This window comes from Belonocnema kinseyi, chromosome 4 (genome assembly GCF_010883055.1).
Source record: "Belonocnema kinseyi isolate 2016_QV_RU_SX_M_011 chromosome 4, B_treatae_v1, whole genome shotgun sequence".
Lineage (NCBI taxonomy): Eukaryota > Metazoa > Arthropoda > Insecta > Hymenoptera > Cynipidae > Belonocnema > Belonocnema kinseyi.
This window is the reverse complement of record NC_046660.1, coordinates 63,487,716-63,505,301: the sequence shown is the minus strand read 5'-3', so window position 1 is coordinate 63,505,301 and position 17,586 is coordinate 63,487,716. Positions and strand designations below refer to the sequence as shown.

Here is a 17,586-nt window from a genome sequence, read left to right as displayed (position 1 = left end):
TTATTTATTAACCGAATCCATTTCAAAGCAGGCAGGGTCTATACCCGTGTAGAAATATAAACGTGGGCCTGATAAGGCACTGGCCAGTTTTCCCTAGTTTTGGCGTGGCCCTGGACGGGTCAACTGGCAAAGGCCATACATGGCGTGTAACGGTTTTGCAGATTTCTGCCCTACTTAGGGCAAACTTGTCAGGGCCTTGCCAGTTTTTCTGAGTTATGCCCTACTTTTCTAAATTATAATAGTAATAAACAAAAACTAGTTTTAGAAAACAAAATTTACTTTATTTAGTATAATGCTCCTGAAAATACATATTATATTATAATTCTCCAGTCTTTGATGCTGCAAAAAACCCGTTTTCAAGACCAGTAACATTTTAAAAATAGCTTTACATTGCAACATTTTTAAGTATGCAAAAACTTGATAACTTTACTAAACTTTTAAATTTATTACAAAAAGAAAATTCGCTTTTTATCAAATTTAAACTGTATTAGAAATTATTCATAAGTTTAAAATTGACATGTATGGTATTCACTTCGAAATAAATTTTTAATAATTGCATATGGAATTGACTATCAAGCCTTCAAAAATACTTCAGTATTTAATTTGGGCACATTTGACATTACATGTTGAATCAAGACCTTTTACCTATATTTATTTTCATCTATTTCGCTTTCTCATAATAGGTGTATACTCGGAATCTCCCGTATAAAGGCAACTTTGTCGATGATTTTTTAACTTCAACAATCGTATTTTTTGTTCAGCGTCTGGAATAGTTTCTACAAAAAATGTTGGATAGGGACAGTTTATGTTTAAGTTAATGATCTGAAATCAAAAAATTCCCTAAAAACATCTTTTTTGCAACTTATTTTTATATTATAGAATTACCAATAATATATTTCACATTCTTCTTGGGCGAGTACAATTTTTTAAAATATAAATAAATAAATTTCTATTTTTATAAACACAATGAAGAGAAATTAAGTTCTTGTCTTGCACGATGTTTCTTAGCGCGCATTCGACCTATGCCTAAAATTCCTATATAGCTTCATCAAACATTCAAACTAGGTTAGGTTGACCAGAAGTCCCTTGACGAGCGCGATATGGCATATGTGTGGCGTAATAGAGTATCTCTCGTGAATTCCCGACTTGGGGAAAGCCTCCGCAAAACACCACAAAAATTTTTTTGATATATTATTCGTATGTGGGACTCATTTTATTATTTTTAATTCGGAACAGCAAGAGTGTGTTTATAGTTAATAACAGATATTTATATTTTAATGCCCCATTTATACCCCATAATAATTTAATTACTTTTTTTGAAAATAGAAAAACTGGTCTGGGCCTTGCTAGTGCCACTTTTTAAATGGGGCAAAATAGGACAATTTCTACACGGGTACTTGAAGTCACAGAATCTCTCGGGGACAAAAAATATAATACTTTTTATATAGGAAATTAGGCAATAAATATTTTTGCGATTTGTGAAAAAAATCACGCAGTTATGCGTATTTATATTTTTTGCTTCGTTTATCAAAAAAAAAAACCCAATTTTCTTTTGAATGTTAAATAACTTTGGACCTTATTGAGATATCTAGGATTTCTTTCCACATCGATTTTCTCAAAAAATTTCGTATTTTTTTTGCTTATAACAGATACGAGAAAAACGTTAGGATAATAGTTTGCAGAGCTAAAAAGGTTCTACAAAAAATGTCTTCACTTATTTAAGAAATTTTCTTACCGTTTCCAAGAAAAATAACAAAATTTGATATTTATAAAAAAAATCTTATTGAACGTCTTTTTGATATGTTCCCATTGCAATCCGAAAAAAAACTTTTCCCCTTTTTTCCCCTAAAAAATAAAAGGAAAAAAATTGTTTTCCCTTTACAAAAAAATATAAAAAAATCCTTTTCTTTTTTAAGAGAAAAAAAGGGAAAATGGTTTTGTTCAGATTGAAATAGGAACATTTTATGGTGGCTGTCTAAATTTTTCGCATGATTCTTGGTTGTATTTGCAGGAATTATTCACATTAACTTGATTATTGGACGTTATAAAGGGATTTTAAATTTGATTTTTATCTCATATAAATTTCTTAAATTTTTATTTATTAAAAAAAAAATTTTAATTCTATTTATTTATTTTTCATACTATATTATAATATTACACAATAAACTATAATTAATAAATTAAGAGGCCTATCTGCTTCTTAATTTCAGTACGGCCCCTAAAGAGTTTCATGTTAAATGCAATATGTTATTTATATTAATTTAAATCAAAAGATTTTATTCTCCTATTCTGCCCCTATTTAAAGAAATTGCCCTATTTTACATAATTTATGAACGACCCCTAAGTAGCGACTCTGACTCTGAAATGTGAGATCTCGACAGGTGCGCCCTCGATCCAGGAAAACCAGGCGGCCACTTCGACGGGAGAGGTTTTCGCTTTCCAAAGACTCCCCACCAGGAGGTCGTGGGTGTCGAAGTTTCTAGAGGGGATTCGCGAACTTAATAAGTGGGGGTGGCTTACCCGTTTGGCCACCTCCATCATACCCTCCTTATCACCAGGATGACAGTTCGAAGGTAGAGGCTCAACTGACTCTTTAAGGCACTTCCTAAGGCTTGATTTTTAGTCTATTTATTACAAATGACTACTTTTCTCCCACAATTATGAATTTTTTGATGTCATATTTTAACCACATAATCTAAACAGCTAAATACAATCCCTCACAGAGGGTTTTTTCGAAAAATGATCTTGTTGTTTTTCTTTTTTCAATTAATTGAAAATCTAATACATTTTATGCGCCTGGGAAGGAGTAACCCGCCAACGGGAGAGTACCCATGGTAAACCGAATATCGGGTCCAACGGTTCACCATGGGTACACTTAAGGTGACGGTTTGCTCCTTCCCAGGCGCATAAAATGCATCATATTTTTAATTACTTAAAAAAAAAAAACCATTTTTCGAAAAAAAACCTCTCGATGATGAATTGTTTTTAACCCTTTAAATTATTTAAAATTAAATTCGTGATTGTAGGAAGAAGGATTTCATTTGTAACACATGGACTAAAAATCAAGACCTAGAAAGTGCCTTAACGTCGAAAGTTTCATCATAAAATCCCGAGGGGGAAACAATTTTTATAAATTCGGTTCAGTTAAGATGAAGTACACGATATCGTATTGCACGTGAGTTTTAAAAGTATAAGGATTGCTTTTTTGATGAAATTTTTGAATTTTCCAAAAAATGGATGAAATTTAAGCCAAATCGTTAAGTTTTCAACCAAAAGAGTCAATATTCTATCATAAGAGATTAATTTTTCACCAAAAATGAATTAGTTATATTTTCAATTTGAAAAATTAATTTATTTTAAAAAACGAATTATCACCAAGGTAATTCAATTTTCAACCAAAGAAATAAATTTTCAACTAGAATTATGCATCTTCAACCAAGATTAGTTTTTTACAAAGAAAAAGAAGCAACAAATTTTCAACCAAATACATGAATTCTCAAGAACAAAAGGTAATTATTAAGCAAGTTAGTTGAATTTAAAATCCCAAAAGTTTAATTTTTAACAAAACAGTCAAATCTTCAGTCAACAAAAAATAAGATTTTTACAAAATTATTTAATTTTCTACAAAATAGATTATTTTTTAGCATTTTTTCAACAAAATAGTTAAATTTTTAACCAAAGAAATGATATTTCTATTAAATAATGAATCTTCAACTAGAATAAGTTAAATTCTCAATAAACATTTTGATTTAAAAAAATTAATTTTTAATAAAAACGAATATTCAAACAAATATTGTTCCATTTTTAACAGAACAGATTAATTTTCAAACAAGAAAATTATTTTTTTACCTAAAATAGGAATTTTTAAACAAAATATAAATACTTAAGAAAACCTTAAATTTTCAACCAAGTCGATCAATCTCTAAGTAAAAATCTTAATTTTCTAAAAAAAAATGTTTGAAATATACAATATTTTCAATTCAGAGAGAAACTTTCACAAAAAATAATATTTGTCATTTTTAAATAATTAATATTTAAACAAAAAAATGAATTTTAGACAAAATAGCTCAATTTTCTACAAAACTATTTTCAACCAAAATCAACAACCTTCAACCATGCGAATGATTTTTTAACAAAGTTTTTAGTTCAATATTCCACCAAGTAGTTGAATTTTCAATTAAAAACGATATTTTCAAACAAAACAAAAACAAGCAAATTTTCAACAATATTATTCAATTGTCAACCAAAAATTAATTCAGTAAAACATCAATTTTTAACCGAAAAACAACCATTTTTCAACAAAATATTTAAATTTTCAACAAAAAAAATGAAAAAAAAATTCAGTTCAAATTCCAATCCAATCATTTCATGTTTTAAACAAATAAGGGGAATTACCAATTTAATGCAGAAATGGAATTAACAAAATACATGTTTTTCAACAAAATGTTTAGTTTTCAACAAAATACAATAAGTTTCAACTAAGAAACACAAATTTTCACAATAAACGAAATAGGTCGACTTTCAGTTTAAAAAATTAACGTTCAACCAGAAAAATTATTTCTTAACAAAGTAGTTAATTTTGAACCAAAAAAGTTTAATTATCCACTAAAAAATCTTTTCAACTAAAATTAAATTTAATATAAAATTTAATATAGTTGAATTTTCAACCAAAGAGATGATATTTCCACTAAAGTGATACACCTTAAACTGGAATAATTAAATTTTCAGTAAAAAATTAATTTTCAACGGGCAAAAAATTAAAAAATGATTTCTTATATTTTTTTCTGTCAATTAAAAATTCTATTTTTTGTATATTTTGATTCAAAAATTAAATAGCTATAAATTAATTTGTTGTAGTTTTTCTGTCAAATAAAAGTTCCATTCTTTATGTATTTTGTTTTAAAATTATTTTGTATTTTCTTATATGAATTTCAGATTTTTATTCTTAAAGGAAATATCTCACGTGAAATTTTATTTCGCATCTTTTTCCCTCTAGACAAAAATTTGTAAAACTTTTTGAGTTTTGAAATTAAAGCCAAAAAAGTAATTTTAAAGAAACAACGATTTTAATCCGATTTCACCTCTTCTCGTGTTCTGTTCGTGAGTTTTTAAAAGTTTTTAATATAATATGAAGGGAAAATTTTTAAACAATTTGATTTATTAACAATTAAAAAAAAAGTATTAGCAATTGTTCAAAAATACGATTTTGGATTCATGTTTCTATCAATTAAAGAATACCCTAAGGATCATTCCGTGAAAGTTTAATTTAAAAATTCCAAAAAACTGACGAACAGAGCAGGAGTTGTAGTAAAAAATTGATTAAAATCGATTTTTTCAAAAAAGTCACTTTTTTGGTTTTAATTCGGAAATTAAAAAGGTTTAACTTTTAGTTTAGAAGAAAAAAATGTCTCCGAGGAACATTGTTTAAAATTTTATTTTATTGCATTAAGCCGTTAAATTTTTTCAAGAAAACTCATAGGAGCTCCAATGTGAACAAAATGAATGAAAAAATAAATAGTAAATTAAATAAAGTTAATAAGAATAATTATATAATAAGTAGTAAAATAATTTATACTTTTGTTTTAATTATTAACAATTATTTCATTACCAATAATTATAAGAAAAATTACTAAAATTTTCATTAAAATTTAATAAAATGAGAATAATATGGAATAAAGATCAAGTGGACTTCATTTTGTGATAGTCGACATTTTCGTCTACGATTGCGTCGACGCTCGGCATGTTTTCCCGACCAGGGGTTTATGTTAACACTAGGGGTTGATGTCACGTGACCATAAAATTCGACCTACGATCACGAGGGTTGCTCAATGACGTAACGAAGCGCGCGTTTTACCAGGAGAGTAGAACTCAAAGAAGAGTTGAACAACCCCTTCAGATTTTAGGGGATGATCGTCCATTCATACCCCCAACCCCTTTCATTCATTCAAGACTTCTCACCCCTAATCAAAACATCTCAAATAAAAATCTAAACTACAGAAGTTTTTAAATAATTTATAACTATTGATTTTCGCAGTTATTGAATAAATATGTGTATAAAATTAATAATTTAATCATTTTAACCATTTTTTTCTTGGTTCGATTTTTTTAAGATTTTAAGATATACATAATTTGCGTATTTCATCGAGTCGTGGAAAACTGACCTATCGCAGAAATTCAACGTCACGCGTCCCGACAGCTCTATCCGGATTTCATACTAAAGGTGTTGGTATCTGGTAGACTATTGGATATAAAATTCTAACGGGGATGATAATAGTCACCGCTTTCAGTACTTCACCGCCTCTTATGATTAGGAGTTCATAAAAGATTATCTATTTTCAAATTTTAGAGATTGACAATTTTTTATTGAAAATAATTATTTAATTAAGAAAGAAACCTTTCTGTTTTTCATGTCCATCCTTAAAAGAGGGACGACTTTTTTTATTAAATATCTTAGTCAGCTCTCTAAGAATAAAAATATAAAAAATATAAAAAGGTTCGCGAGTTTCAGCGCGCCTACAGCGAGTGTCTGTTGGATATCGCGCTTCGCGCTCGATATTATTTTTATCTTGCGTTTCGCGCTTGTCTTTGTACTTCCTCCACATTTGTGCACATATATTTAAAAATTAAAAGTCGAACGTCAACAACGGTAATTTGTTTATTGTGAATTCTCTTTTGTTAAAACTCATTCCAGTTTTACGAACAGATTCTCATCACGTACCACTTGCTTTGCACTCAATTTTGATCAAAGTGCAAACTTTTCTACATTATGTTCAACTCTGTTATATTAAAAATGTATATTATATATTATTTATTTTTGTACCTCGGCCTGAAACTGCTTATTCAGATATTGCAAAATAAAGTACAGATTTTATTTTTTATGATTTCTTTAATATTTTGTCTTTATTTTGCGTTAATGTTTATTCTTAGCTACCGTGAAAAATGTATCATTGTAATAAATGTATATTATTACAATTTATAATATGCATTGATATTGAAACAGACATATTTTCAATGTCTTGTTTTTATAATTAAAAAGTGCCTGTCATGTCAAAAAAACAATTTTATTTTAAAAATTGTATTTCATTTTGTGTCGTTTTTCCACAAATTTAATTTTTTAATTTTCAATATTATTTTTTTAAGATTTAAAAAAAACTAGGCATCCTAGCATAAATTGGTTCTATGTCAATTTTTATATATAACTAAATAAAAATATATACGATATGAATAAATATAAATATTAAAATAAATAAATTGTATATTAAAAAATAAAATTTAAGTGTAGCTTGTATCGCTTTTTCAAAAAGATTTCTTCATTTTTATTGTAATTTCACAACAAAAAATTATTACCAATTTGTAGATATTTTTTAGTGAAACAACATTTGTTTCGTACCTTGTGTTGTTTTTCCAAAAATTAAAATTTTAATTTTAAATGTTATTTTTTAAGATAAAACCTAAAACTACACGTCCTATAAAAAAAAATTTTAATACCAATTTTGTAGTTTTCTTTTTGGGTAAACAACTTTTGTGACTTCACTTTTTTTCGTACCTTGTGTCGTTTGTCCAAAAATTTACTTTTTTTAATTTTAATGTATTTTTTTTACAATTAAAACAAAAACTAAGAATCATATTAAAAAATGATTAGCAACAAATTTCTAGATCTTTTTTGAGTGAAAAACTTTTGCCTATTAATCTATTTTCTTACCTGGTGTCGTTTTTCCAAAGATTGTATTTTTATTTTTATTTTTTATGATTAAAAAAAACTACGAGTCCTGTCAAAAAATTATTTATAACAAATTTGTAGCTCTTTTCTGGGTAAACAACTTTCGTTTATTCATTTTTTGCAGCTTCTGTCGTTTGTCCAAAAATTTAATTTGTCATTTTTAATGTTATTTTTTACGAATAAAACAAGAATGACGCATCCTAGCAAAATGTAAGTATAACAAATTTGTAATAAGAATGAAAATATTATAATTGATGCCATTCCAGATCTTTTTTTTTTTTTTAATGATTGCATTTTAATAAATGACGGCTTATTTTTCCCGGAAAAACATTCTCTACAACTCTGCTGTTTTCAATTTTGAAAGTAAATTTTTCTATGGCTTCTATGGATTCTTGAATGGCTCTAAGTCGTCAAAAAAACTTTTTTCAAGAAAATTCTTTTAAACAAATTGGAAACAGTAAAGTTGTAGATAATGTTTTCCTGGCAAAAATAAGCCGTCATTTATTAAAATGCAATGATTTAAAAAAAATTGTTAAGAAGCAACGGTCAGGAAAAATTCAATTGCATAAAAACATGTTTTTTTTTGTGAATTTTTATATTTTTCATAAAAATTAATTTTTTTATTTAAATCACATCAGTTATCATATTTTGATTCTTAAAACCATAGAAAAACTTTTTTTTCAGATATCTGACTATTGGCACGAAAATTGCCTTAAAGGAAGCTTTTGTTTCTAACATACAAAATCAAAGGGCTTGCAGTACCATTCCGCCTCCAATGATCAGGATTCCATACGAAATTGAAGTTACCTAGTCGCGGGGGTGTAATCTCGATATAACTGCACAAGAGCTTTTGGAGGGTGTGGAAATCAATATTACACTAGAATATGGCGTAAGATAACAGATGGCCACTAGAGTAGTCCAAACAAATTGAAATACATTTTTTGACGTTGTCTTATCCCCATTTTTCTTTCATTTGGCTTATAAATAATTTTGAAAATTTTTATAAATTAAAAAAACCGGGTTCTTCAATGAAAAAATGGCGGTTTTTTAGGATCAAAAATCAAATTTTTAGGATGCAAAAAACGCGCGCGTGGCTCGCGAATTTGAGCGCGCCTGAGGCGCGAATGTTGGTTTTAGCTCGTCGCGCTCGATCTTTGTGTTTGACCCACCTTTGTGATCACGCCTTCTAAAATTAAGGGTCAAAGCATTGACAACTGTCATTTGGTGATTGTGAATTCTCCTTAGTTAAAGCACCTTTTGATTTAACGAAAACCTTCTCACCACGTATCTCGTGCTTCGCACTTTATGTCGTCGAAAATGCGAACTTTTCTACATTATGTTTAACTGTATTATATCAAATGCATATTATATTTATTTTTGTACCTCGACATGGGGCTGTTTAATCAGATATTGCATAATAAAGTTTAAATTTTATTTTCATGAGAACTTTCATATTTTTTCCTTATTTTGCATTAATTTTTATTCTCGGCTACCCTTAAAATTATTTATTTCAATAAATTATATCATTACAAGTCATAATATGCATAAGTATTGAAACAAAAGTATTTTCATTGTCTTATGTTTATCATTTTTAAAAAATGCGCATTCTATGAAAATAAAAATTATTATCAAACATTTTATTGCAACTTGTGTCGGTTTTGCATCAATTAAATTTGTTTCTTTTCAATTTTATTTTTTACAATTCTAACTAAAAATATACGGGTCTTAGCGTAAGATGGTTTTAAGCTTTTTTTGTAGATTTTTGATATATTTTTATAACCAGAGTTCATAACAAACTTGTAAATATTTTTTTTAATACCTTTTGTATCCTAATTTTTTTCGCCTCTTGTGTTGTTCTTACAAAAATTACATTTTTTAAATTTTAATCTTATGTTTTACGATTGTAAGGAAATCTACTCGCACTATAAAAAAATTATTAATAACAAATTTATAGATCCTTTTTGGGTTAACACCTTTTAATTTTAGTCCGTACCTTGTGTCTTCTTTTTAAATTAGATCATTGAATTTTATTTTGTACATTCAAAGCAAAAAGTACGCGTCATATCAAAAATTAGTCATGACAAATTGGAATGGGTTTTCGATATTTTTTGCAAGATCAACTTTTGTCTATTTATTTCTTACATAGCTTGTGTCGTTTGTCCAGAAATATAATTTTTAATGTTATTTTTCACGAATAAAACAAAAACTACGCACCCTATATCAAAAATTAATTATTAAAAATTTGTAACTCTTTTTTGGATAAGCCAGTTTTGTCTCATTTTTTTGTAGCTTGTGTCGTTAGTCCAAATATGTAAATTTTCATTGTTTTTCGCGACTAAAAACAAAAACTGCGCGTCTTCTCGAAAGGAGATTAATGACAAATTTGTAGATATTTTCAAAGCACGCAATTGTAGTTCGTTCCTTTTTTTCGTATATTACATAGTTTGACCGCAAAATATAATTTTTGATTATTTTTGTACGACCAAAATTAAAATTTTTAACTTTCTGACAAAATTGAAAAAGTTGTTATGGTATTATTTTAGGGCTTTGAAAAATCAAAGTTTTCTTCTCTTGACTTTTTTATATCATTCGTTGTTTGGCTTAAAATGTTCATTTTAGTTTTTTTTGTTATTATGGAAATGCTATAATAATTCTAATAATTTTCTTTTAATCGAAAAAAGTCATTAGGATAAATTGTTCGAGTTTCCGAATTATATGCATAGCTGCAAATAAAATTTTTACATCTTGAAAAGAAATGGTCTCAACAATTTTGAAAATGTGCCCACTTTGAATTTTCATTCAAAATAGCTGGTTTACGAACTCGTTCTTTCTTTTTAGAAAAATAGTGGAATTTTTAACCTACGAAAAGGGATTTCAAAACAAAGCGACGATTTTTCAACCAAAAGATTCAATTTTACAAAATTAATACAGATTTTTAACAAAATAGATTTATTGTCAAATAAATATATTATTTAAAAAAAGTATATTTTTACTTAAAAAATATTATTTTCCAATCAAATAATGGTATTTTTATAACACAGTTTAATTTTTAACGAAAGAAGAATTTTTAATTCAAATGACGAATTTTCTGTCCAATTAGTCGAATGTTCAAGTAAACAGTTAATTTTTCGACCAAAAAGGATTAAATTTTAAGAAAATACTTTAATTTTCAACAAAATTGTTGAATTCTTCACCAAATACTAGCATTTTCTAGCCGAAATATGAATTGTCAACCAAGTCGTCGAATTAAACAAAAAAATTATACTTCAATCAAAAAAATTTTTTTCCAACATAAGAACTTGTATTTTTAACAAAAAGAAGAATTCTTAATGAAAAATAAACTATTTGATATTAAAAAAAAAGTAAATTCAACCAAAAAGTTAAATATTGAAGAAAATAGTTAAATTTTCAAGAAAATAATTAAATTAAAAAAAGGATAATTATAAATTTAAAAAAGTATAATTACCCATTTTAAAATTCTTAATTTGTAAATGATTTAAATTCACCTAAAATAATGAAAATTTCAAAGAGTTTGAGTATAATACAGTTTTAATTTCACAATTCGTGGCGACATAAAATTCGTTTAATTTTCGACGCTCCGAAGTAGAATTTTTCACATCTTTAATGTTTCGGTTAAAAATTGATTTTTATTTTCAATTTCTTAAAAATATAATGCAATTTTAAATGATTATAACTATTTAAAAAATTCCATTTTGAATGGAGAAATTCATGATGAATTTATTTTTTGAACTTGGAAAAATTTGTCTATTCAATTTTAATGTTAAAATAAAATTTTCGTTATATAAAAATAATTAAACATTCTAGAATTTCAGGAGTAGTTACTTGAATTCAAAAAAATTTAATTTTTAATTATTCCAATTCAAACGCTTTTATTTAGCAATAATACTATTTTAATTCCCTTGAATTTGAAATGATCCAATTTTCAACTTTTTTTAAGCAATATTTCTTTCATAATTTATAAATTGCATGTTTTGGAAAAAAATGTGCATTTAATTGATTCCAAAAGCACATGTTTTTTAAAATGTACAAAAAATATATGAATTGAACAAAAAGTTTGTTTTTTAATGTATAATTTTTTAATACTGGACCGAAACAAATGGATTAATTTATTTTAATCAAACTTACCTGGGGGGAATCTTTCTCCAATGACTCTTTCGATCCATTGTTGGGCTTCCGCTTCCTTTTCCACCTCTCGTTTACCAGCAACCTGTAATTAAAAAAAAAAATTATTTTATCAACTGAAGACTGCAAATAGATCAATAAATTATCTTTATCTAAAAATGATTTTCTTTATCGGCAGGAACAAATGAATAAAAAAATTATTGGTACTATAATGTAGGACATCTGTAATTATAGTTAAAAGAAAAAAAAATTGAAAAAATGTTTTATTTGAGTTTTTGATGTCTATAGGCAATTGAAAATTATTGCTTTTTTTTAAATTCGGCATGAGTTTTTTTCAATATAATATTGTTAGTAAAGTATTTTTCCTCAGTTTCTGATAAACTAAAAAAACAAAATAAAATTTGAAAAAATGTTAACATTTGAATTCTTATGGAAGTTTATCAAGTTTTCTGCAAGTTTCATATCAATCAATGGAAAAGCGATTTATAGTTATCGCCATTATAAACTTAAAATAGACTTTTCCGTCTTATACGATACAAAAATTATAACAAATAAGGTTTCATTTAAATTAATTTTTATGGTTTTTATTTAATCTCAGAGTACGCAACTATCTAGCATTAATATAGGGAAGATAGTTATAACCAATAATAATTTATTGAAACAATTAATGTTGTTAAAATTAATTAATCGTAATCTCGCTTAAAGGGAAAAGTTGACACAAAGTGAAAAATTTCGAAAGATACCGCAACTTTTTAGCTTTATTCTAAGAGAATATTATAATTAATAATAATTATTAAAATAATTCTTTTTGTTAACTCGGATTAACTATGACCTCACTCTAATTAAAAAGGGGACCATAGTGGAAAATCTCAGGAAAACCCGCAGCTGACTAGCATTGTTATAGGGGAAGATAGTTATAACCAATAATAATTTGTTTAAACAATTGTTTGTTTTATATTTAATTGACTATTGTCTCGATCTAACTGTGAAGTTAAAAATAAGTAGAAAATTTTAGAAAAAACACCATCTTACTAGCATTGTTCATAGATATTATTATTAAAAATAATATTAAATTGTTTTGATAATTATTTTTGTTAAAATGAAATGATTTTTGTCTCAACCTAATTGAAATTTTGAAAATCTTAGAAAAAACAGCAACTTTCCAGCATTATTCAAAGGGTTGTTTATTAAAAATAGTAATAAATTGTTTGAAAAGTTATTTTTGTTAACTTGAGTTAATTATTACCTCACTCTAATTAAAAATTCGACCAAAAGTGGATAATTTGGAAAAGAACTGCAACCTTAAAGGATTATTCTAAGAGAATGTTATTAAAAATAATAATAAATTTTTTAAACAATCATTTTTGTTTGAATGATTATTGCCTTAATCTAACTTAAGAAAGAAATTTAAAATTTTCATTAAAAACAGCAACTTTCTCAAAGAGATTATTATTAAAATTAATAATAAATTGTTTAGAATAGCCAATAATGATTTGTTTAAACAATTTTTTTTTAATTTCATCAATTGTTACATCTCTCTTAGTGAAAAATTGACAAAAAGTGGAAAATTGCAGAGAAAATCTCAATATTTTAGCATTATTCTAGAAGAATATTGTTACAAATAATAATAAATTGTTCAAATATTTATTTTTGTTCAATTTAATTGTCTACGGCATTGATCTAACTGAAAAGTTAAAAATAATTTTAAAAATTCGGAAAAAAACCGCAAGTTTCTAGCATTATTCAAAGAGAATATTATTAATAATATAAATAAAGTGGTTAAAAAATTATTTTTTGAGCATAAATTATTACATCACTCTATTAGAAAAGTGGACCAAAAGTGGAAAATTTGACAAAATTGCAACTTTCTGACATTATTCAAAGAGAACATTATTATAAATAATAATGAATTGTTTAAACAATTTTTTTAACTCGAATAATTTATTATCTCGGTTTAATCGGAATGTGGACCAAAAGTGGAAAGACTTAGAAAAAACTTTAACTTCTTAGTATTATTCTAAAATACTATTATTGCAAATAATAATACAATTTTTAAACAATGATTCTCTTGAACTTAATTAATTGAACTGAAAAGTTGTAAATAAGTTGAAAATTTTGAGAAAAACCACAAATTTCTAGCATTCTGCAAAGAGAAAATTGCTAAAAAGCATAATACATTGTTTAAACAATTTATAAAATAATCTATTTATCAGCATAATATAGTATTTTATGTATTAGAAACAATTGTTATTTAAAAACCGAAAAAAATCAGAATTAGCGCCGAAAATTCACAAAGCAAAATTTTCCACTTATGGGTTTTTTTGAGACAAATACCTAGAGCTTTTTTTTTTGATAATTTTCTATGCATTTAAAAAAATTTTTTAATTTAAATTATTGATGTAGTACTTCCAGAACAAAAAATAAATTTTTTCGATTGCTTATAAAGGTGCAGAACTGAAATACAATTTTTAACCAATTTTTTTCTTGAAACTGTAATAGATATCCTAAATAATAATGATTCTTCATGTTTATATTTTAATGAAAAAAAAAACAGAAAGCTTTTTACATTTAAAAAAAAACATAATTTTTTTGGAAATCCCTACTAAACTTGTATTTTGATTAATTAAAAATAATGAAGAAATTATTCTTTTGAAATATAAACAAATTTTCGTTTCTCATTTTAGTATCAGACATCTCTTGGTTAAATTTTCGAAATTATTATGAAATAAAAAATAGTGAAGGAACTAGGTTTATTCAAGGTCTCATCATACAATAACATATTCTCTGACGTAGTGACTTGCGCAAAAAAGAAAACTTTTTGCTAAAATAGCTAAGAAGCGTGGGCGTCATTTGGTCAGCCAGATTAATTTATTCTTGACGCCACTCCAACAGGTGATTTAATCAAATCTATCGACACTTCCGGAAAAAATCTATAAACAGTCATCCAACTTTTTTTTGTATCTAGGTCAATTTTTAAGAAAAAAAACGCTATTTGACATTTAGAAATGTCGTAAATAATGTATTTTTTCAACATAATTTTATTTAATAATCATTCATTATCAAAGTAGAAATTTGTACTATTTTAATCATTTTCATTTCAATTCAATTTTTATTTTCATTGCTCTAAGCTTTAAATTTAATTATATAATAGTGGTTTGTTCTTTGAAATGTTCTCGAATTTTGTAAATCAAAGCTTTCAAATAAGGAATTTTAATTCCAAAAATTTATTTGAAAAAGAGAAAATTTGAATTGTAAATGTAATTTTAAAAAATTACACAAGATGTCCAACAGTGTCCAAAAAGAAATCAGGAAAATTTTCAGGAATTTTTGTAATTATGAAGAATTTTTTAAAAGTTTTAGGAGAGTACGAATTATTAAAAAATATATTTACAGGTTTTACAAATTTTTTAAATAGTTGTAGTTTTTTCAAACTTTTGAAAAGTTTTAAGATAATAAAAAAAATCTCAAGATTCCTGTTAATATTTAAAGTTATTTTTTGTTAAAGTTAATTTTAAGAGAATATTTAATAAGATTTTTAAAAATAATAAATATATTTGGAGGAATAAAAAAATGGATTTTTTTTAAAGAATTTCAAGACATTTATTATATTAAGACTTTGAAAAGTGTATAAATTATCATTACATTTTTTCTGTTTCAAAAAATCCTTACTTTTTTTAAACTCGAACTTTTCTTAATTTTGGTAAAATCTTATAAAAATAAAATAAATTCTAAGAAATTTTCTAGATTCTGTTTCGTCATATCTGAAATGTTCAAAAATGGTTTTGAATTTTTTAGAGAAAGATAGGAAAATTATATTTATATAAATTTAAAAGAAATAAGCAAAAAACTTAAAAAATAAACGGTTATTAGAAATGTTCATTTTGTATACAAATTATAATAATTACAATTTTCTTTCTTTCTGAACTGAAAGGTATTTTTCGTTTAAAAATTAAATAATTTGGTTAAAAATTTATCTTTTTGGGTTGAAAATTCATCTCCTTCATCTCACGTGGAAATAGCTAATTTTGGTATTTGTTTTTAATTTTTATTGTGAATGATACTCAGTATTTTATATTTATAAATGTTTGTGATTACTGAACAATTAAAAACATACTTTCACGGACAAAATTTAATTTTAATATTTTCAATTATTTGTTATGAGAAAAATAATCTTTATCTTTGCAAAAAATGCAAAAATGTATATGCATTTAATAATTTGTTAATAACAATAATAATTAAAAGTCAATAACATATTTTCTTGATCGAATAATTTTAATTAGTTACCTGAAATATTTTTTTGGTAGAAAAAATAATTTTATTCTATGAAAGTCACTAATTTTGAACATTATGTTGTTAAATTCATAAATATATAGATATTATTTAAATAATAACAAATGTATAATTAAAAAAGGACTTTCAGAATCTAAAGGTTTTCTGAATCAACTTTTCGTATAAATGCCTAGAAAACCAGAAAAATTTATGCGAGTTTGACCACTTGGAATTATTTTTTGTAATAGATTATAAGTTTCCGTAGAAACTTTCAAAAATTGCCGTAGCCGATGGTATTTCACATCGTCTTGGCGGGGTATTGGTAAAAGTTTTCAACTAGCAATAATCGCACCTCGGTAGAACCTCATTGGTTACGATATCGCCACTGCGCAAAGCTGACGACACTTCATCCGATCGGGATTTAGTAACCTTGGCTTTTGAAGTCAGTTGCGAGAGAGCTATAACGACGCGCACCCTGGTCTCATAATGCCTGAACTACTACCCCCTCCCTTCTAACTGATCACCACCCGCCAAACGAGACTCCATTCAAAGGATGCGGGTCGGCCAAACGTGTTTGCCTGCAAAAAGCAAATACAAGCCTCTGACTGTATCTAGTCTCGTCCGGTGAACGATTTTGCTATACGCGCTCATTACTATAATTTTGTATTTATAATCAATACCACAAAAAAGTGAATTGGTAATAAAAATTATAGCAAAGGAGAGGTTATTAATTAAATAGCAAATATATTTATTAAAATTTAAAATATAAATAAAATAATTTCAGATTTAATAAAGTAGGAATAAAACTGATACTGACAATTGTTATTCTTATGAACAATTTTTATGTGCATTGTTACGAACATTATTATTTTAAATATTTTTAAAAATAGAAAAGTGTCTTTATCAAAAGAAGAACCCAAAAAAATACTCAGAAAAAATGTTTTTTAATTAAAGAAACTGTTTCTTGACATAATTTTCTTCATTTAAACAAAAATAACTTAAAAATGAAGGAAATCATTTTAGATTGAAGAAAAAATTTGTAATGGAACAAAAAAAATTCTTCGAAGCAAAAGAAGTTTCTTTGGCGGCGAGCCAATTAATATTTTTGTTTCAATCAAAGAATCATTTTTTTTTACGATTTCAAGTAAAAATATTGCATTTTCAACAAACTAGATGATTTCTTAACTAAAAAGTTTGATGTAAAAAAAAAGATGAATTTCAAAACAAGAAGATTAATTTTCTACCGCATAAGACTACACGGTAAAAAAATTGAGCTGTGACAGGGATATTATTCCTTATTATAGCCAAACATTAGGCTGAAAACGAACGAAGGAATTTAGAAAGATCCCTGAATTAGCGAAAATGAATATCCTTGACCATTTTCCATATACCAGGGATATCGTATAGTCAAACCCCTAATAAGTATAGCTATAATAGGGATATTAAGAATAGGT

At 25.9% G+C, this 17,586-nt stretch overlaps 1 protein-coding gene and 1 further gene across 1 annotated transcript in view; both read right to left on the bottom strand.

Moving 5' to 3' along the window:
- The window catches only part of LOC117171403 (muscle-specific protein 20-like), a 313,553-nt gene that overhangs the window by 250,595 nt on the left and 45,372 nt on the right, over nt 1-17,586 (bottom strand). The window contains exon 2 of the mRNA XM_033358682.1: nt 11,867-11,948. Within this exon, the coding sequence (XP_033214573.1) occupies nt 11,867-11,948 (82 nt within the window). The remainder of the gene's footprint in view (nt 1-11,866; nt 11,949-17,586) is intronic.
- On the bottom strand, nt 16,389-16,529 carry LOC117172222.